General features: G+C 42.4%; 1 protein-coding gene across 1 annotated transcript in view; it reads right to left on the bottom strand.

Annotated features, from left to right (window-relative positions):
- Nucleotides 1–15,985, bottom strand: part of DBP (D-box binding PAR bZIP transcription factor) — a 58,973-nt gene extending 42,988 nt beyond the window's left edge. The window contains exons 1-2 of the mRNA XM_056542135.1: nucleotides 14,932–15,985; nucleotides 2,188–2,520 (exon numbers count right to left, since the gene is read on the bottom strand). Of these exons, the coding sequence (XP_056398110.1) occupies nucleotides 2,188–2,520; nucleotides 14,932–15,100 (502 nt within the window). The 5' untranslated portion in view covers nucleotides 15,101–15,985. The remainder of the gene's footprint in view (nucleotides 1–2,187; nucleotides 2,521–14,931) is intronic.
- Nucleotides 15,986–22,571: the final 6,586 nt, after the last annotated feature.

The following is a 22,571-nucleotide window of genomic DNA, read 5'->3' as shown; positions in this document are numbered from 1 at the left end:
GAGCCTGTCTGCTTCAATAGGTGGAGGGATCAATCTGCAACTAATGCAACAGCTGTAGGCACCCTGATTGAAAACATCACTGATTTGAATGGATGCAGCTCATTTGTGTTTCAATGGGTGGGGTGGCTGATGTGTGGGAGGGAGGAAGATGGAATTGTGGGATTTGTAGTCAAAAAAAGAAAAGTCAAACAGGAAATACTAGTTCACAAACAGCTAGCCACAGTGTTATGGTAATCTTACAACATAGCCATTTAGCCCCAAGACAAGCGCAGATCCTTCCTAAGCATGTCCATTACTGTCTGCCAGGTACATACTAAAATCACCTTATGGTGGTTAACCCCTTTAAAGGAGTACTCCACTGGCCAGCCTTCCGTCTGAGTTTGGAACATTAAGTTAAAATTAACATTAAGGTCAGCCACGCCCACTCATGACGTCAGCATGCACACAACGTTCGGAAGGCTACCGAAAGGCTGGCCACTGGAGTACCCCTTTAAATTATATACATTTCCCCCTATGAGTTTTCACTCTGGTTGTAAGTATTAAGACCCTTTGCTAGAACACTTGAAATTTATATCTCTGGAGACTCCCATTTCTCTTGATAATTTCTTGGAGTAACTTATTGTAAATTCAGCAAAGTAGACAAGAATTGGAATGACACAGCCCTCTCTATATAAGGTCTCAAAGCTGACAATCTATATCAGAACAAAAACCAGGCCATGAGGAGAAAATAGCTGCCTGTAGAGCTCAGAGACATTGTCTGGCAGAGATCTCAGAGGATTGTATGGCACAGATCTGGAGAAGGGTAAAAACAAATTCTACCTCCCTGCTAGCTCTCAAGAGCACAGCGACTGTTACCATGACTTTTCTTGTACCTTTAATATGGTGCTCCAATGCACGGATATCTGTAATATCAGTTTTGTTGATTTACAAATTCGGCCATTTAGTGCACTGAAAGCATCCAAATGTTCCTTTAGCAATGCCCCCTCATGAATACAGAGTCCCCCCTTTGCATTGGCCTTGTGTTATGTCACTGCAGAGAGGCAGCTCAGTATTCATGAAGAGGCAATGTTAAGAGGAGCATTGGGTGGCTATTTCGGTGCACTGAAGGGTAAAAGGGAGCCCCAAGTGCACTAAGTGGCCTAATTTGTGATCAATAAAACTGATATCACAGATAAATGCACACCAGAGCCTCATTTGTATTTCAATAAAACTAATCAAAGATAAAAGTTTAAAGATAAACCCCTCACCTGAGCACCATATTAAACCGTACTTTTATGCTAATGGTAACGGACCCCATTAGCCTTTATTAATAGGTTAGGATGCCCTAACCTGCTGTCAGCATCCCTTTAAATGGAAGACAACCAGGACTTTCCCTAAAACTGGCTGCCCAACCAAACTATGTAATTGGGGGAGAGTGGCTTTGGTAAGACAGGTGACCTAGAACCCAGTGGAAATGCAGATGGGAGAAACATTCAGAAGGTCAACCATCATTGCAGCACTCCTCCAATCTGGGCTAGATGGCAGAGTAGCCTTAAAGAAGCCTCTCTTCAGTTCTAAGCATAATGGCTGGAAGAAACCAGGCACATCACCTACTCATCTTTACAGTGAAGCGTGGTGGTGGCAGCATCATGCTGTGGCAGTGTTTTTCAGCAGCTGGGACAAGGAGACTGGTCAAATTTGAGGGAAAGCTGAATGGAGTGCAGAGACATTCTTGATGACAATCTGATCCAGAGTGGTCTGGACCTCAGACTAGGCTGAAGTCTGAATACTAATGCCCATGCAATAATTTAGCTTTTTCTTTTCAATAAATTAGTAAATATTTCTAACATTATTGTCATTATGGGTATTAAGTACAAATAGTGGGGAAAATATATTAGGGGAGATTTATCAAAACCTGTCCAGAGGAAAAGTTGCTGAGTTACCCATAGCAACCAATCAGATTGCTTCTTTCCTTTTTCAGAGGCCTTTTCAAAAATTAAAGAAGCGATCTGATTGGTTGCTATGGGCAACTCAGCAACTTTTTTTCTGGACAGATTTTGATAAATCTCCCCCATTCTTTTTAATTTAGCACAAGACTACAACATAACAAAATGTGAAAAAAGTGAAAAGGGTCTGAAGACTTTCTAAATACATTGTAAATTATTCAATGCAATACAATGGAATAGTCTAGAATATTTCTAGTAGTACCTGCTTTGCCATTTGGGTGTTCATATTCACTACCCATCATGCTCTGCCCAGGAGAGGAACAAGCGGAGGTAGAAGAGGCGCAAGAGGCCGGTCGACTTAGGTCAACAACTGACTGGTTAGATGGTGGTGGAGTCAAGTTAGCTGGTGAAAAAGGCTGGTGGGATGGGCTTGAGGGTAGGCCATTTTCTAATAAGAACTCATCCAGATCAACATATTCTATTTCATTGTATGGCAAAGTGCGTTCCCATAAAAGTGATCCAAGGAATGCACAATGAGAAGGACGAGGTCCAGCCATTTCGTCTTCCAGTTTTCTCTCTTTATCTTTTACAGTACCTGTAACAAAATCAGGTAAAAATGAGATGAGAGTCTGAACATCCTACACTACAAGTCAATCTCCCAACAACTACTCTATGATACTGTACACAAATTACATTGTAAAACATGGCACCGCAGAATGTGGTTGTGGCAAATGTTACCTTTCCCTTATGTATTGTAAGAGCTTTCCAGTCCAGATATAAGAATTACATGAATATAACACAAGGTTTACTTAGCCAATATTTATTTATTATAGCTCAAAAGGTAAAATATGTGAAAATGCCTTCAGGAAATTACATTTTTTGAGATCGTACGCAAATGGGGTTTGCAAACAGGCTACACACTTGCATTACACATGAAATGTGACTATGCCCTTATAAATTGTCACAGCCCCTTTTGGCAACCAATTACAATCCAAGCTACATTTATCCTTTAAGAATGTCACTCATCGCCATCACCTTCTTACATAACAGATGATATGTCTCTGTAATTGTAGTAACTTCTCCAGGTTTGTAATCATATAGAAAGAACAGAAAGGACTTCACACTCACCTGAGTCTTGCAGCTTTATTTCCTTAATACTTTATTTCTCAAACATCACAATCTGGATGTAGGTACACACAGATGGCAATGCCCTGTCCCGTCAGTGTGTACCTGCATCCAGATCGTGATGTTTGAGAAATAAAGTGTTAAAAAAATAAAGCTGCAAGACTCAGGTGAGTGCAAAGTCCTTTCTGTTCTTTCTATATGATTACATTCTTGTTAAGCTCGGACTGACACGCACCATCTGTATCAGCCTTATCGACCTGCCGATCCACTAGGTTCTAGTGACTGAGCATACATTTTTTTAAGCAGTTAGTAGTGCACCACACTATGCTTTCTACTTTTCTCCAGGTTTGTAGTGTTAGAAATCTGGGACAAGTCAAAGCAGAGCAGTTTGGCACGTTTGTAGTCAACTATGAAACAAGTTTTTGTAAAAAAAAAAATATTTTAGTGACTGGAAACACCATCTTCTTTTCGATTTACAAAAAGCTTCCAACTTTCCTTCTATTTCATTTTTTCCATTCCGTGGCTCTGTCTCTTTATAGGTTTCAATGTAACAGCTCACTCAGTAAACATGCGCTCTTAGTATGTACTATGCAGTAGTGGCTGTAATAACTAAAACTAAAACTCAAAATTTTAAGAGGATTCTGTGCTTTTACATGTTGTGCTGACAAAAATGAGGACAACATATTGTGTATTGTTGTAATTTGTGAAAGCTACAGACATGAATGTGTAAACCAACAGCTGTGGTCCCCAGGATCTCAGCTTCGGGACCATATTGGCATACAAATGTCAATTTCAGAGTCTCATAACAAGCTGGGCTCAATTATAATTTCAGAATTCAATTTTTTTTTACTTTTTGCTGGTTAATGGTAGTAAGGTTTTTGTTATAGATATATACCATCTGTTTGAAGTTTTTTTTAACAAAATTTATATTTTGGACATTATGTATATATATATATATATATATATATATATATTTTTTTTTTTTTATAAAAGAAAATTGAGGAGTAAAACAACGATGTTTTTTATAAATGATGTACAACAAATGATGTTGCTTGTTACATACTTTGCTTTTGGGACCCAGAAGCTTTACTTTATATCCCTAGTAAGGCCCATGGTCTAACTATATATTTTGTGATCTCCCATAGACTTGCATTAAGGGGTGGAGCATGACGTCACATGGGGGCAGAGTCAAGAAGTCATGATACTCCGGCCCTGTGGTCCTCAGGCTACACTCTCGAAGCCTCCAGCATTGCAGAGAGCTCACAAAGGTGGGTGCGCAATGACAGGTTGCGGTGGTCCTTAGCGGCAGGACCCCCGCGATCATACATCTTATCCCCTATCCTTTGGATAGGGGATAAGATTTATAAGGGCTGGAGTACCCCTTTCATCTTACCTTACATCTCATCTATGCGAAATTGTAATCCCAAAAAAAGAGGGCCCCATACATGAACTTAAAGGGGGTACTCTGCTTCTAAACACCTTATTCCCTTATCCTAGTACATAGCCGTCACTCCTCCTACCATAGACATGAATGGAGAGGGCGTGACGGCTGTGGTTGTCTGTCATCCAGCATGGAGCATCTTTCCCTCTCTGCACCAGATGACTGGGGTATCACACCGTAGATTGTAAGGGGTCCCAGCAGCCGAACCCCATGATTCTTGGCGCGACACCCCATTCGTCACGCCTCCTCCATCCATTTCTATAGAAGAAGGCGTGAAGGCTATGTACTTGTTGCCACGCCCCCTCCCATAGAGATAAATGGAGGGGGTGTGGTGTGATGTCAAACACGAAAGCGCCAAGCTTCTATGTTCAGAACACCACAGTGCCGGCCCAGAGATTGCGATCCCATCAGCCGGACCCCCTGCGATCAGACATCTTATCCCCTATCATTTGGATTTGGAGTACCCCTTTAACCCTAGCCTTCTGGAAAAGTGTGATATAATCTTACTGGCTGTCTAATATCAGGATGCCAAACCAAAGCCAGGCAGTAAATCAACAACCAGGATAATCCCACCAAAAGGATTTCCTTCAAGAATGACACTTAATACAAGCATAGAAAACTAGAACATATGCAGTTCGATACAAAGAAAAATGTATGCCACATTAAAAAATCAAAAGAATGCAACGGATACCAAATGCGTCAGTCACTTTTATGATATAAAAAAAATACAAAAAAGACCACATACAAGTGATACTATCAGACTCAACAATTTTTTTCTACTCCAGACATTTGTTGTTAGGAGATGAGATGAGAGGATAATAAATTAACAGTGGTACGGCATTAACTATTGTCAAACACCATGTTGAAACGTGATGCTCTGCCTATGGTTAGCCAAGTTAATTAGATCCACCAGCCTATTTGAGCAGAGCACCTAATAGTTAAGAGCTCTTACTGACTTCCTGTGTCTGGGAAGAAGCTACCCCCCCCCCCCTGTTGAAATCACACATGACTACAGGCCAAATAGAAAAGAGATACTTACAAAAGCCTGTGTGCCAAATGACCATCATATATGCACAACAGAGGTCAATGTAGAACCAGAGCTTCCATAACAGACTGAAATTTGATGTATACATAGTTGAAAATCAGATGGCACTCCCGTAACAGGCTAGTATCAAGCACATGCGCAGTAGAGAGTGGTCTCAAATGTATAGTCCACCTGCACTATGGCAGGTAGCAGGATACAATAAGGCTTATATCAAAGGTGAGAGGAGAAACATCTGCCATGATCTGGCACAAAGGTGGAAGAACAAATTAATAAAAACAATTATGGTATTAACAAAAGATCACAAACCTATTAAAGCAATAATTAGAGATATGCACACAAATTATGTAATATGCACTCCACACATATGACGATAATTCCTGACTAAAGCAATGCTGTACGGTGATGGGATATTGCACCAACATTATCATATTAGGGGGCAGACCAATATAAAGAATTCATAGAAATGATCCATAGACTGATTAAAAGACAGCTAGGGAGGATAAGCACAAAAAGGGCCAATCATAATTAGTCCAGTACCTGATATGAAAATATACTCTTTTCAGAAACAGACAAACCACTAGGTGCTGATAAATAGTTAGGTGAACCCAGAATCACTGACTCGCACATCATGTGACGGATCACTCTCAGAAAAGCAAGCAAGATAAAAGGAGGAACGTTTAAAGGGGTATTCCGCTTTTTTTTTTATTTGACTTTGCTACAGGGGCTGTAAAGTTAGTGTAGTCCATAATATAGTGTGTGTAACTGTGTGTGATGGTGGTCTTGCAATTCTTCTGTGATTTTTCCCCCCAATATTTATGTTCAACAGCATACAAAATAACTCAGGTTTCATGTTTTCCTAGGTTGCAGTGCGGCTGAGACATGACATCACTAGTCAGGTGTGCAAAGGGAGCCTGTCCTGCTTCAATAGGCGGTGCGTCCGCCAATGGTCTTTTGAATGGAATGCAGATCATTTGTGTTTCAATGGGTGAGGTGACTTATGTGTGGGAGGAAAAAGACCTCACACTTACAAACAAGGAACTACGGGATTTGTATTTTGAGAGAACGAACTCCAACGGGAAATACTCACTCACTTCACAAAATGAAAGCCACAGTATTATGGTAATCTCACAACATAGCCATTTAGCCCCATGACAAGCGCAGATCCTTCCTAAGCATGTCCATTACTGTCTGGCAGGTATGTACTAAAATCGCCTTATGATGGATAGTCCCTATGAATTAAACAAATAGAAGATAATCATTTATTCAAACCAAATGAAGCACAGGATTTAAAATTAAATTCTTTTTAGAAGAGTTTTTTTTATTTTATTTTATTAAAAATCAATTGTCTAGGGGAGGGAAAAACCACATCCAAAACTAAAAATTTAATTGCTTAATATCCCCCCCCCCCCCCCCCCCATGAGCCTCACACACATACCTAGCAACTGGGGTATTGTGAGTATGTCCTTTATGGATTTGCCTATTCTATGTCTAAACTCCTGAAAATGTTGACAACATAATTAAAAGGACAGAGGTATATCACTACCTTATTAACTGTTCAAAGAAGCTTCCCTACAAGTAACCACTTCCCTACAAGTAACCCACTAAGGGAAGGTACCAAGGATTGTATGGTGAAACCAGGAACCTGCTGGCACAGGCCTAGAATAGTGGATGTGCACCAACCAACCCTGTACGCTCCTGGCTTTCCTAAAGGTTACTAATTGGAGATCTGAAATAACTCCACTTAAAATGTGGATCTGCTTTAAGTGTTTTTGTTTGTTTGTATAAGAATACCATGAACCTGTGAAGATTGTTCATTATGGGGGGAAAGAATGCTGGGTAGGCCATCTCCTTGGACTAGAATGCAAATCACCAGCAAAAGCTCTTTTTAGATATTCATCCCCAAGGAATACTGGGAGATTACAAAGAGATTGCAATGTATATTAATGCATTCTGTATTGTTAATATTTTTTGTGTAATTCTGTATGTTAAAGAATTTTCTCCCACAGGACATGGCCTACAATTTCATGTACTGGCACATGGAGGTTTATTAATGGGTTGCTCCATCTGATGTCATATGTAAGGAGATTTTATCCCCAAGAGGTAGTGCTTCAAGGGAAAAAAGCTTAAAAGGGGTACTCCACCGGAAAACATCTTATCCCCTTTCCAAAGGATAGGGGATAAGATATCTGATCAGGGCGGTCTGCTTGGAGCTTCCGTGTTCGTGATGTCACACCATGCCCACAGTTCACACAGCAGATTTTTTGCATAATGTCCATCCGGAAAATGTCAGTTTGCACACAGCGGGTTCTGGCATAACATGTTGGCACTAAGACCGCTTGGAAATGCGCTGTCAGAAATACCAAAATTTATCTCAAACTTTTTGGTGTTTCAAAGAAGAAAAGAAAAGAAATTGCAGCATGCCATTTTTTTTTTTTTTGGGGGGGGGGGGGGGGAATTCTGCAGGCAGATGTTTGCTTGGAGCCAATTCCACTTGGTGTTCTTTCACTCTTCATTGGTGTTTTTTGGCTCAGAGGCAGTTCATAGAAATTGCAGCATGCTGAGACTTGCTCCTCCCCCCCCTCTAAACCATATGGAATTTTCACCTAGAGTATACTTCCAATTATATACAGAAATCATTATAGTATATATTCTGTGTACAATATTTTGTAAATAATATTAAATAATGTAGAAGCATGCCCAATTGTTACATTGCATAAAAGATGCTGCCTCTAAATTGCCGTGATGATCATCCATGGTCATTGCTGTGGTATGTTCGTATCTATGCATTAAGTGACAGAGCATCCTGCTCAGTCTCACATGTCCCTGTATCCAGCAGGGAAGCTGGCACTGTAGGTTCACATCACACTCTATAGTGCTAGCTCCCCTAAAATATATGGAGGCCAAGCAGAACGCCCTGTCCTCTAGAGCATGCATGGACCACAGCCAATCATTGATGATATTTGGAAGCAGAATCCGCTGTGCAATGGATGTAGAAAGTTTATATTGTGCACATTTGAGCACTTAGCTGTCAGGTTCTTGAGTGTACCTACTTTATGTAATGATATAAGTTTATGTGTTTCGGTAAAGTTGAAACTGAAACCATAATAATAATTGCAAAACTTTACATTCAAAGAAAATGTGTCTATTTATGACATTTATTATATGTTTAGAACTTTTTTCTATGTTAAAACTTTGTTATTACTATTACTATTGTTTTCAGTGTTTTGTAAGACTGTATTCTTAGGCCCCTTTCACACTATAAAACCACTTCCGTTACCAACGCCCGTTAGGATATCTGCAGTTATACGGCCGCTACTAAATCACTAATGGCCGTTAGAAAATCCCATTATAATCTATGGGATTTTTCTAATAGCCGTTTTAAACCGTTATCGCCCGTTATTAATAACGGATGTTATTTTGTGACGGGCAATAGTAACGGTAGAATTAGTGCATGAACTAATTCTCCCGTTACTATTGCCCATCACAAAATCACAGCCTTTATTAATAACAGCCGATAATGTGTTAAAACGGCTATTAGAAAAATCCCATAGACTATAATGGGATTTTCTAACGGCCGTTAGTGATTTAGTACTGGTCGTATAACTGCCGATTTCCTAATGGGCGTTTGTAACGGAAGTGATTTTATAGTGAGAAAGGGGCCTTAGGCCTCAATTGCCATAGTTTGTTATTTTAATGTAATCGAACTTCAGTGTAAAGTAACTACAATGACACCTGCTGATAGTGTGCCGTACATTACTAACTTGTTAAACACATGCTACTGTAAACAATGCTCAGATTTATTAGGTACATAACAATCACCACATGGTTTGTGCTGTAACTGCCTAGCACTACACGTGACACCTCAGCTCACATCCAGTCAGGTAGCAGACATGCAGGACAAGGTTAGCTTCAGCTTCCTGTCTCACCTGGAATGCCCTCTATGGTTTATAGGCAGTGCTCCATGGTATTGTGCAATACAGCTCTCTTGTATACGCCAAACAGATTCATCACAATAAATATTAAATTACATTCCCCAATGCAGGAAACACCTTCTTAGATTAGTATATGTTAAATGTCACTGTAATCTCTAAAATTCAGAGAAATAGCTAAACTAGGTACATGAAAACAGTGGAGAATACTGTTCTGTGAGCGTTTTGCTTTTCAGTTTATCTATCTACCGTATTTTTCGCCGTATAAGACGCACTTTTTCTTCTTCAAAACTGGGGAGGAAAAGTTGGTGCGTCTTATACGGCAAATACCTGTCCTATTGCGGCGGTCCCTGCGGCAATCAACGGCCGGGACCCGCGGCTAATACAGGACATCACCGATCGCGGTGATGCCCTATATTAACCCTTCAGACGCGGCGATCAAAGCTGACTGCCGCGTCTGAAGCGAAAATAACACTAACCCGGCTGTTCAGTCGCGGCGTCCCGAACAGCTTACAGGACACCGGGAGGGACCTTACCTGCCTCCTCGGTGTCTGCTCCATGCCAGGATCCCCTGCATGGCCAGCGCTCTCCTTCGTCATCATCACGTCGTTGCACACTCCGTCCCGTCATCCAATAGGAGCGGCGTGCGTAGCGAAGTGATGGTGGCGACGGAGAGCGAGGATACCGGGCAGCAGAGACGTTCCACAGCAACGGGGACACCCCGGGGACGCGGCGACAGCGATGGAGGGCGACATCCAGGGCAGCGGTGACGAGCGGTGACGGGTCCAGAGCGGCGGGGACATGTGAGTACTACCTCCTATATCAGTGGTCTTCAACCTGCGGACCTCCAGCCAACGGCTGTCCGGGCATGCTGGGAATTGTAGTTTTGCAACATCTGAAGGTCCACAGGTTGAAGATCACTGTCCTATACTTTACATTGTATTTGGTTCAGAATCTTTATTTTCTAGATATCGTCTTATATGCTGGAGCCTCTCATATGACGAAAAATATGGTAAATAAAGTTTCTGATATCACTGACTCCATGAAATATTTTGATAAATAAAATCTGAAATCAGCTGGTGATATAAAGCTATATAGATTTGTATATTATGTCTATTTAAAGGGAATCTGTTAACTTTATATCATGCTCAGAGCCACAGACTCGTCTATCTCTTAGCTGATGGCTGTTTGCAAAATGATAAAATCATCTTTAAATTCTAATCTCAATAGTCATAGAGGCCATGCTCAGCTGCAGCTTGCACATCTCATTTCTCTACCCATGTTTTCCTTCTAAGCTCAAGAGCTGTAGAAGCTGGGCTGAGTTGTGTCTAGAAGAAAAACTTGATTTTATAACTTTGCAAAAAGACGTATGATTTGTTTTAGCTCCCTGTCAGCCATCACTGTCCATGTTCTCAGCTTTGCACCTGATAGAGAACTGACACATTCTCTTTAAAGGAGCGGATGGCCATGATCGTGATCACCGTCACCCCCCCTCCCATAGACATGAATGAAGGGGGTATGGTGTGCCATCATGAGGGGTGAGGCCGTGATGTCACGATCATGGCCGTCCGCTCCAAGCGTTCTGAACAAAATGTCCAGAACGCTGGGGCTGCCCCTTTTGGTGCATGCTGGATTTTTTGGTGTACGCAGGGAGAATGATAATTCTAAATTGCCTTCCAAATAAGTAATTGTACACACATTTTAACTAGGGAACCTAGTACCAAGCAAAATCACTTAGAATAAAAACAACCAAAATTCTCATAAATCAGAAGTGATTGGGTAATGTGGTTTTATAGGGTTATTTTCAGACCATCTTTCTTTTGGTCAGAATCTTTTTCCACAGATCTCTCTGTTTTAATCAGAAACTTAATACACTTAAAAATTAAAATAAAATATATAAGTTTCTTATGCAGATTTGATTCCACATCCCTTATGTTGGGTTTTATTTGATTTTGGTTGGTTTTGTGGGTTTTTCTGGCACATGATCTTGTTGGAAAGAGCTTAGTAAATGAGGGCCATTGTGTCTGCTGGACTTTGTTTAAAGGGGTACTACTGTGCTGACAACTTATCCCCTATCTAAAGGATAGGGGATAAGCTGCCTGATCGCACGGGGTCTGGCAACACCATTTGCCAGATATGAGTTCAGCCTAGAGGAAAGGCTTATTTATACCTCTCTCCCTTTTTTTTGTATCCCTTCCTGTGTTTATAAAAAAAAGGTAAATGCACAGAAATATGGCTGGTTTTCAAAAAAATCATGCAATAAAAACATGCAAATAACATAGAAATCAATGGGAGAGCTTTAAAAAGTATATAAAAAGGCCACCAGAAACGGCAGATTTCACAGATTTTAAGTTTTTTTGAGTTTTTGCCCATGTAAACAAACCCTTACTGTACCTCCTTACTGTCTTTGTTTTATAGGGACACAAAAAGTGCTTTTTTCTGCTGGATTCTTTATAAATACCAAACAAACTAGAGCACTACTTTGGACCCGCTGTAAACTCCTCATATGGCCATACAAACATCAGAAATGCATTGTGCACAAAGCCTGTTCTGCGCCGCAGTCTCTACAGTGCCATATCATGGAGCAGTAGGCTCTCAGGGGGAGATTTATCAAAACCTGTCCAGAGGAGACATTGCTGAGTTGCCCATAGCAACCAATCAGATCGCTTCTTTCATTTTTTTTCAAAGGCCTTTTCAAAAATGAAAGAAGCAATTTGATTGGTTGCTATGGGCAACTCAGCAACGTCTCCTCTGGGCAAGTTTTGATATCTCCCCCTCAGTGTGTCACAATGGTATGGCATTTATGAAGAATACCCTTTCCTTTAGAAGCATTAAAACCATGAGTATGAGCCTACACTTTAGATATAATGGATTCTGTATAACTTGTTTGGAGGCAAATTATGGTAGTGTGCTTCAGGCCAAAGGCTATCAAAAACTGTCCAGAGGAAAAGTTGCCCAGTTGCCCATAGCAACCAATCCGCTCGCTTCTTTCATTTTTAACAAGGCCTCTGCAAAATGAAAGAAGCCATCTGATTGGTTGCTATGGGCAACTTTTCCTCTGGACAATTTTTGATAAACCCCATTAGGAACATACACATGTGCATGTCAGCATGTTCTCTGGCAAAATATGGAACCACATTTTGCCCTGTATCGTGGCCTGGGTAGTTTGCATGCGTCAAATAAAAAGCAAGATGTGAATAAGTGGTCGTGTGCATGAAGCCTAAGGTGAAACACTCCACAGTGCATGTGAATAGGATTTTGAAAATCTCATTCACGTGATGTGGAAATCAGTTGTGGATTATATAGATTTACCCTATTTTAATTGAATGGGAAACTCCAAATCTGAACCTGCATCTGTATGTATATTTACAGTACGTTTGTTAGACAGAATTTTCCTGCAGGTATCTGTACAATATGAGCAGTATTGCATCTATGTACAAATGATTCTATATTTAGCTGATATGTCTTTATTTAAATTATATTATAGCTATGATAAATATAAAATCAATAAAGTTAAATTGTGGATTGTTTTGAAATGACTACACTAGCACTATTGCCAACTACATTGTGTCTACAGGCCTCATGAGTACGTTGATCACCATTGAGAAATGTGCTATTTGTTATTATTGTGAGAAGGAGCCAATACTATTATTGATCACCTACTTAATCTAATGATGTACATATGCATGGTGTGTATAGGCTCCATCTATTCCTGGGAAAACCCATGAAATATGTACCGTATTTTTTGCTGTATAAGACGCACTTTTTCTTCCCCAAAACTGGGGGGGGGAAGTTGGTGCGTCTTATACGGCGAATACACACCTATCACGGCAGTCCCTGCGGCGATCAACGGCCGGGACCTGCGGCTAATACAGGACATCACCGATCGCGGTGATGCCCTGTATTAACCCTTCAGACGCGTCGATCAAAACTGACTGCCGCGTCTGAACTGAAAATAACACTAACCCGGCTGTTCAGTCGGGCTGTTCTGGACCGCCGCGGTGAAATCACGGCATCCCGAACAGCTTACAGGACACCGGGAGGGACCTTACCTGCCTCCTCGGTGTCTGCTCCGTGCCAGGATCCCCTGCATGGCCAGCGCTCTCCTTCAACGTCATCACGTCGTCGTGCACACCGTCCCGTCATCAAATAGGATCGGCATGCGTTGTGACGTGATGACGGGGAAGAAGACGTCCGGAGCGTCGGGGACACCACGGGGACGCGGCGACAGCGATGGAGCGACATCCAGGGCAGCGGTGACGAGCGGTGACGGGTCCGGAGCGGCGGGGACACGTGAGTATTACCTCCTATACCAGTGGTCTTCAACCTGCGGACCTCCAGATGTTGCAAAACTACAACTCCCAGCATGCCGGGACAGCCAACATCTGGAGGTCTGCAGGTTGAAGATCACTGTTGGGGTCAGAATCTTTTTTTTTCTAGATTTTGCACTTTTAAAATTGGTTGCATCTTATATCCTGATGCGTCCTATAGGGCCGAAAAATACGGTAAATGTTTTTCTTCAGCTAACACACAAGATTGCTTGAATATTAAATGGTGGTTTCTGTGTGCTGGATTAATAATAGAGTAAACCATTTGGATTGCATCCTGCAGACACAAAATGCACCCAGGGCCTTATCCTTACATATATGATATTCTCATGAACCATACGTATTTATTTCTGCAAAGCTATGGTGGCATAGATATTTAGTCAGAACTGCTAAGAAACTGTGCCTGTCCATAGACATTACACTGTCAGCATTGGGATCTGCAGACATTTCTAACATGCATGGCCACTTTTAAGGGCACAATGATAATACAGGACCATATACTGTGCCTCCAGCTATTCAGTTAGCTCTTGGAATAGTTAAAAACACATTTTACATATACAGATACTCTATAAACCATTCAATGAGTATAACAGAATAGTGAAAATCACACTTTCCATATACAATACATATCCAATGGTTTGCATTGACATGTTTCTGAAAATTACCTTCTTTAACATATTTTCACTGTGTAAGTCTTTCTGATTTATTTCATGTAAGTCAACCTGCACACCAACGATATTGCTAAATATACTACCAACTGGAAACATTACGCTTAAAAATGTCGATTTTTTTTCATGTCGTGTTAATGGTGGCTTCAGCACATATAGTAGTAAGAGAGAATGTCTGGAGACAACACTAAGTATTTATTGGATATTTGTTAACAAGGTCTTGTTACAAAAATGGCAAAACAAACACAAGAAGCTTCCACACCAATGAAGGTGTCACATGATAAAATCTGACACATGGCTGGAAGAAAGCCAAGTTAGAGACATGCACAGAAGTGGGACTGACAGATCTGCCAAAACCAAATGGTAAGATGGAACACAAGCATCAAGCCCTAACATTTTCCGATGAATATATATATATATATATATATATATATATATATATATCTCCCACACTTACATATGTTACTTACAATTAGATAGGTCCTTTGCCCTGCGATCTTGCCCCTTGATGGGTCCTTGTAGCAAGCTCTTTAGGCTCACCATCCCAGCCCCTGGTACCCCTATAGGAGGCGTGGGATGCAGCTGCTGTTGGCCCTGGATCTTCTCATTGCCAGCCACCTGGGCTGTTGGCCGTGCCATTTCCTCTTCTGATCCTTTCTGAAGAATACAGTGACCACCAAAGCCAATTCCCTATATAGAATGTCTTCTTTTGCTCCAGATGTGCTGCCAGTAAACGGTTTCTAATCAGAAGGACTTCCAAGGATTAAAAAAAAAAAAAAAAAAAAAAAAAAAAAGAAAAGGAAAAAGAAAAATCAGAATATTGTCTCCAAGGAGCTAGCAGGCAGATCAGCAGCAGTTCAGCAGGCAAGGATGGGTCGCAGCTGGCATAGGATGCACTGGAAAGGGGGAGATGACAGGAGTTCCCCCATTTCCTGATCAATGGAAAAGTGTTTGGTTATTTTCTTCTTTTCCTCTCCAGCAGTGAGAATAAAGGAGGAGTCTGCAGCAGCTACATCCATGTAACAAGATGTGCCGAGCAGCCAATCAGCTCCGTAGTTTGCTGCGTTTTTTCTCTGCACCATTTATTTATTTATTTCGGTTTTTTAGCTGTGGCTCTGCTGTATTGTCAATGCTGCCTGCCTCAATGTGTTTGTGTTTTCCAAGTTTCACTGGGATAGTCATGTGGCAGTGACATGGGGAGAGGCAGGTGGACCCTGACCTATTTTTGCCCAATCACCATGCAGGCAGGAGGGACTTGACCCAATTATAGCCAATGAGCGTGGAGGCTGGGCGTGCTGATGAGGGTTAGGTACACATGGACGGGCATGTGTCACCTGGCTGTGCTCTCTGGGACGCTGATTAGAGGAGAGAGAGCTGATTATATGTGTGTGTGCAGGCATGTGTGTGTGTGAGTGTGAGTGTGCGCTTGCTCCTTGAAGAAAAGCTACAGGCACATGCTCACAAAGACAAATATCAGCCTGCACAGAGCAGCTAGGATTCTGCCGCCAACACAATAAAAAGCAGCTTTTGTAAATCGGACGACTCCTAATTCCTTCTGCAAAAGTCTGCTTGGGGGGTGTGCTGTGTGCTGACTGACGGCTCTGATCACGTGGCACAGCGCTGCCTTGTGCAGCCATTAACCCCTTATGTCTTTTAAGGAGGAACTGTTTTTGTTAGTAGGCTTCTGTTAGGGTGCATTCACACGATCAGGTTTTCAATTGCAACGTTTGAACACAAAGCCATGAACTGATCGTAAAGGGGGAGAGGGGTGTTAACACATTAAAGGAAAAACTAAAGGTGTGTTCACACTTTCCGATTTTCAATTTCAATTATTGAATACAACTTCAGAAACAGATCATGAAAGAAAGACATTTATTAAAGGAAAGACTAAAGGAAATACTTCTTCTCTTTTTCAAAACCATTCATGTTTCATAATGTAATAATTGCAATTAATAACCTGAACGTGTGAATGCACCCGTAACCCCCTGATCACCAATAGCTTGATTACCTGCATTTTTACCTCCCTAGCCATCAGTGCTTTCTTGAAGTTGTTTTTTGGCACAATAGAGCAGCGTTTTCCAAATCGTACGTCTCCAGCTGTTGCAAAACTACAACTCCCAGCATGCCTGACAGCCAAAGGCTGTCCAGGCATGCTGGGAGTTGTAGTTTTTACAACAGCTGGAGACACACTGGATAACACTGCAGTAGAGATACCGGGGGAGACTCATTTTTTAAAAGTCCTCATTTAATTACCTTACTACTGGGTTGAAACAGTGGTGCTGGTTGGGCAAGTGATTCGGCTAACTTTCTTGCAGCATGCAGAGCGGCGCCCCCATCAAAAGGGCGCTCTGAACCGGCACTGTCTGCACCAATGCTTTACAACTAAAATGGTTTGCAGAATGCACTGGGGGGGGTATTCAAAGAATTTAGTACCGCTTTTTTTGCTTTAGCTGCGCCACATTTGCCTAAAATGTGGAACACATTATTAGCGCCACTATTAGCACCTGATTGAGTGACCTGGTCTCCGTTTAAAAAAAAGAAAAGGGGCGTGGCTAGGCTTTTTGTTCTTTTTTGCACCCTATTTTCAAAGGTTTAGTACAAGTTGCTGGTGCACAGTGTTGCAGTTAATACCAAGTATACCTGGTATTAAAGGAAAAGTATCATGGAAGAAAACTTATCCCCTATCCGAAGGAGCCCCAACTCTCCTTCACACCACGCCCCCTCCATATAGCACTATGGGAGAGCCGTATGTCAATAGGCCCATAGAGCTTTATAGAGGGGGTGTGGCGGCCCCCGCTTCATGCAGGAACGGGATGCCCCTCTGTGAAGGAGAGTCGGGACTCCAAACAGGAGATCGCGAGGGGGGAGGGGGTGCAGGCGTTCGGTCCCACCGCAATCTAAAACATATTGCCTATCCTTTAGATAGAGGATACGTTTTTTTTTCCCATGATACTTCTTCTTTAAAGGGGTACTCCAATGGAAAACATTGTTTTTTTTTTTTTTTTTTTTAGTCAGCTGGTGCCAGAAAGTTAAACATATTTGTAAATTACTTTCAGTACTTATCAGCTGCTGTTATGATCCACAGGAAGTTCTTTTCTTTTTGAATTTCCTTTCTGCTTGACCACAGTGCTCTCTGCTGACTCCTCTGTCCATTTTAGGAACTGTCCAGAGCAGGATATGTTCTCTATGGGGATTTGCTCCTATTCTAGAATTTTTTTTCCAGTGGAGTGTCCCTTTAAATGATGTGCTATTTGCCCCAAATTTTCAAAAGCCGTAATAACACAAGCCTTTGAATATTCCCCCCACAATGTTAATAATAAATTATTAGTTTTTTGTAGGTTGAAATATTAAAACACATTGGGGGAGATTTATCATTGCATTTAAAGGGGTTTTTGCACATGTGAAGCGCACAAAATGTCGCATGTGCACCTAAGCACTTTTTTTGGTGACTTTTGTGGGTACGCAGAAAGTATCAAACAGCCTTACCTAAGCAACTTTCTGTTTACACTTTGCAGTGGTTGTGAATTTATAAAGTGTGAATGTCGCACATAAGCATTAAAAAAGTTACAAACCCCTCCAAACCTGGCTTACAAAACTGCCTTTGGAGGGCACTTTTCAAAAAGTTACTATGACTTTTTGTGCAGAAATCTCCCTTGAAAAAAAAAAAAAGGGAATCATAGTAAATGGTGTTCTGTTTTTTGCTTATGTGAGCCAAATTTATCAACCTCCCTTGAAAGCATGATAAATGTGTCACACATAAGCAAAACCAATGCAAAAAAAAAAAACTATTGGGGACCAAGGGCGTACAGGTACTCAACCCCTTAACGACGCAGGATGCAAATGTACGTCCTGGTGAAGTAGTACTTAACCCACCAGGACGTACATTTACGTCCTCTACATGACCATGAGCACCACCCGCTATCAGCAGCCAGGGTCCCGCTGGTAATAACGGACATGAGCGATCTCGCTTATGTCCGCCATTAACCCCTCAGATGCCGTGATCAACACGGCATCTCCGACAATGCAGTCAAAGCAATGGATGATCGGATCGCCCGCAGTGCTGCCATGGGGAGCCGATCATACATAATGGCAGACGGAGGTCCCCTCACCTGCCTCCGTCTGTCTCCAGGGGTCTTCTGCTCTGGTCTGTGATCCAGCAGACCAGAGCAGTAGATCACCGATAATACTGATCAGTGCTATGCCCTATGCATAGCGCTGAGCAGTATTAGCAATCGACATAAAGTGTTTTAAAAAAAGGAAAAAATAAAAGGAAAAAAATTTGAAAAATCCCCTCCCCCAATAAAAATGTAAATCATCCCTTTTTCCCATTTTACCCCCAAAAAGTGTAAAAAAAAAAAAAAAACTATTAATAAACGTATTTGGTATTGCCCCGAATTATCAATATATAAGGTTAATGATCCCGTATGGTGAACGGCAGAAACGTAAAAAAAAAAAAAAAAAAAAAAAAAAAAAAAAAAGGAAAAAATTGCTGCTTTTTTAGCACATCATATTCCCAAAAAAATGAATAAAAATGAATTAAAAGTTATATATGCGCAATTGTGGTATAAATAAAAAGTACAGATAATGGTGCAAAAAATGAGCCCATATACTGCTGCTTATACGCAAAAATGAAAAAGTTATAGGTTGTCAAATTAGAGGGATTTTATTGGTTAAAAAGTTTGAGATTTTTTTAAGCGGTACAATAATAGAAAACTATGTAATCAAGGGTATCATTTTAATTGTATTGACCCACAGAATAAAAAAAAAACATGTAATTTTTACTGTAAAGTGTACAGTGTGAAAACAAAATGCTCCAAAATTAGCAAAATTGTGGTTTTCATTAAAATTTCCTCCCTAAATTTTTTTGGGGGTTTATGGTAAAATGAGAGGTGTCATTACAAAGTACAATTGGTCACACAAAAAAAAAAAAAAAATTTTTTTTAGACGTGAGACTTCTGCCAGGCCAGCAGGAGAGTCCAAAGTCTATGCAAGAGATGGGGGGGGGATGTGCTCTGGAAAAGTAGGGAGACACCTAGTGGCAGCTTCTTGAAATACAGTAAAACATAGAAAACTACATTTTTTTTAAACAAAGTACAGTAGAAAGATTTTTTATTTACCATAAGGAGTGCAATATCAAAACATTAGTTTTAATGACAGTGCCTATTTAAAAAAGTCTTTTATCTGTAAAAGAGCACACTAGTATTAACCTGTTGGGGACCAAGGGCATACAGGTACGCCCTTGCGCCCTGGTACTGAAGGATCAAGGGCGTACCAGTACACTCGTGGGAATTTCGATCCCTGCCGCTCGCCGGGTGGGGATCGGAGTGGGATGCCTGCTGAAATCATTCAGCAGGCATCCCGTAAAATTGCCGGGGGGGGGGGGGGGGCTGCAAATCTGCAGCAATCCCGGGGCATTCAGGTCTCTAGACCCGGTGACCTGGAAGTGAAAGGTGATCTGGTGACGTAACAGAGTCACCAGATCATCCAGCAGCCTAGGCTGTGTGAGGCAACAGCAATGCTCCTCCCACAGCTATTTAATTGGACGGTCCTGTACGACCGTCCAATCAAATCTATTGGTGGGAGTGGAGCCCCTCCAGGTCCCCTCAAACCTCTGTTCTGCCCACCAACAGCTCTACCCATACTGTGCCCCAGAGCCCCCCTGTAGCCCCCTGCAGCCCCCTGTCCCCTTGCCCTTTCAGGGAAAGCTTGTGTCAGGCAGGAGCAGAGTTTTCTTATACTAAAATTATTATTATTTTTTTGTGTGCAGCGCCCGCTGTCTGAGGGCATTTTTTCCATGCCCCTACCCTTACAGGGGCACTACGGTTTACCCCAATAATTTTTTTGGGTGTAAGTTTTTCCCTCCCCCCCTTGTTCTCTAACTTTGGCCGGATCCTCTTCCCTGTAAAGAGTGTCTGGCCACTGTTAGTGAATCGCCCACCCCACCAGGCTTTTGGGGTGCAGCGTTTTTTCAGGTTAACCAGTTAGGGACCCAGGGCATACGGGTACATCCTGACATCCTGGTACTTACGGACCCGGGACGTTCCGCGGGGACCGGACCGGGGTGACTGCTGATATCGATCACCAGGCACCCCGCGCAAATGCCCAGGGGGGTCATCAGACCCCCCTATGAATTCACACCTGCGATTTGCGGCATTTCGGGTCATATGGGTTTCCGGTGACCCGGAAAATAAGGGGGATTGGGGTTGTCCAAGACACCCACAAGACACCCACGATCCCCCAGAAGGGATAGGCGTGAGGTGGCAGGGGTGCCACATCTCCTATCCCTGCTATTGGTCGTCTAGAAGTGACGACCAATAGCAGATTGGGGGCAGGGGGGTTAACTTTGGGTTCCCCGTTCTGCCCACCCACAGTAGGCTGGGCAGAATGGGGAAACCAACGAGGACCGGCGTCGAAGGTCCATCGGCAGCTGGCAGTGATCGGCGGCAGAAGAGGACGGTGATGCGGCTCCCTGGATCCTACGGAAGCCGGCGAGTTGCCTAGCAACATCTGGAGGGCAACAGTTTGAGACCACTATACAGTGGTCTCTAAACTGGAGCCCTCCAGATGTTGCAAAACTACAACTCCCATCATGCCCAGACAGCTGTGTGCTGTTTGAGCATGCTGGGATTTGCAGTTTTGCAACAGCTGGAGGGCTACAGTTTGGAGATCACTGTGCAGTGCTCTCTAAACTGTGGCCCTCTAGATCTTGCAAAACTACAACTCCTAGCATCCCCACACAGCAGTTTGCTGTCTGGGCATGCTGGGATTTGTAGTTTTGCAACATCTGGAGGGCCAAAGTTTGGAGATCACTGTGCAGTGGTCTCTAAACTGTAGCCCTCCAGATGTTGCAAAACTGCAAATCCCAGCATGCCCAAACAGCAAACAGCTGTCTCGGTATGCTGGGAGTTGTAGTTGCATACCTCCAGCTGTTGCATAACTACATCTCCCATCTTGGTGATCCATTGGTGATCAGTACACACTGGTAGTTTTGCAACAGCTGGAGGCACACTGATTGGAAAATACTGAGTTAGGTAACAGAACCTAACTGAAGGCTTTCCAACCAGTGTGCCTCCAGCTGTTGCAAAAGTACAACTCCCAGCATGCACGGTCTGTCAGTACATGCTGGGAGTTGTAGTTTTGAAACACCTGGAGGTTTGCCCCCCATGTGAATGTACAGGGTACATTCACACGGGCGGGTTTACAGTAAGTTTCCTGCTTGAAGTTTGAGCTGCGGCAAATTTTTCGCCGCAGCCCAGACTCCTAGCGGGAAACTCACTGTAAAAACACTACACTACACTAACACATAATAAAGGGTAAAACACTACATATACACCCCTTACACTGTACCCCTCAATAAAAATGAAAAATGTATCGTACGGCAGTGTTTCCAAAACGGAGCCTCCAGCTATTGCTAAACTCCCAGCATGCCTGGACAGTCAGTGGTTTTCCGGAAATGCTGGGAGTTGTTGTTTTGCAACAGCTGGAGGCTCCGTTTTGGAAACTCTGCAGTACAATACGTTTTTCATTTTTATTGGGGGGGGGGGGGGGGCAGTGTAAGGGGGGTGTATATGTAGTGTTTTACCCTTTATTTTGTGTTATTGAGGTATAGTGTAGAGTTTTTAGGGTACATTCACACGGGCTAGGGTTTACGGTGAGTTTCCCGCTAGGAGTTTGCGCTGCGGTGAAAAATTTGCCGCAGCTCAAAGTTGAAGCAGGAAACTCACTGTAAACCCGCCCGTGTGAATGTACCCTGTATGTTCACATGGGTGGGAAAACCTCCAGCTGTTTCAAAACTACAACTCCCAGCATGTACTGACAGACTGTGCATGCTGGGAGTTGTACTTTTGCAACAGCTGGGGGCACACTGGTTGGAAAACCTTCAGTTAGGTTCTGTTACCTAACTCAGTATTTTCCAACCAATGTGCCTCCAGCTGTTGCAAAACTACTACTCCCAGCATGTACTGATCGCCGAAGGGCATGCTGGGAGATGTAGTTATGCAACAGCTGGAGGTACGCAACTACAACTCCCAGCATGCCGAGACAGTTGTTTGCTATTTGGGCATGCTGGGATTTGCAGTTTTGCAACATCTGGAGGGCTACAGTTTAGAGA

The sequence above is a fragment of the Hyla sarda genome, chromosome 10 (genome assembly GCF_029499605.1).
Source record: "Hyla sarda isolate aHylSar1 chromosome 10, aHylSar1.hap1, whole genome shotgun sequence".
Lineage (NCBI taxonomy): Eukaryota > Metazoa > Chordata > Amphibia > Anura > Hylidae > Hyla > Hyla sarda.
The sequence above is the reverse complement of the archived record's forward strand: the minus strand, read 5'-3'. Positions and strand labels throughout refer to the sequence as shown.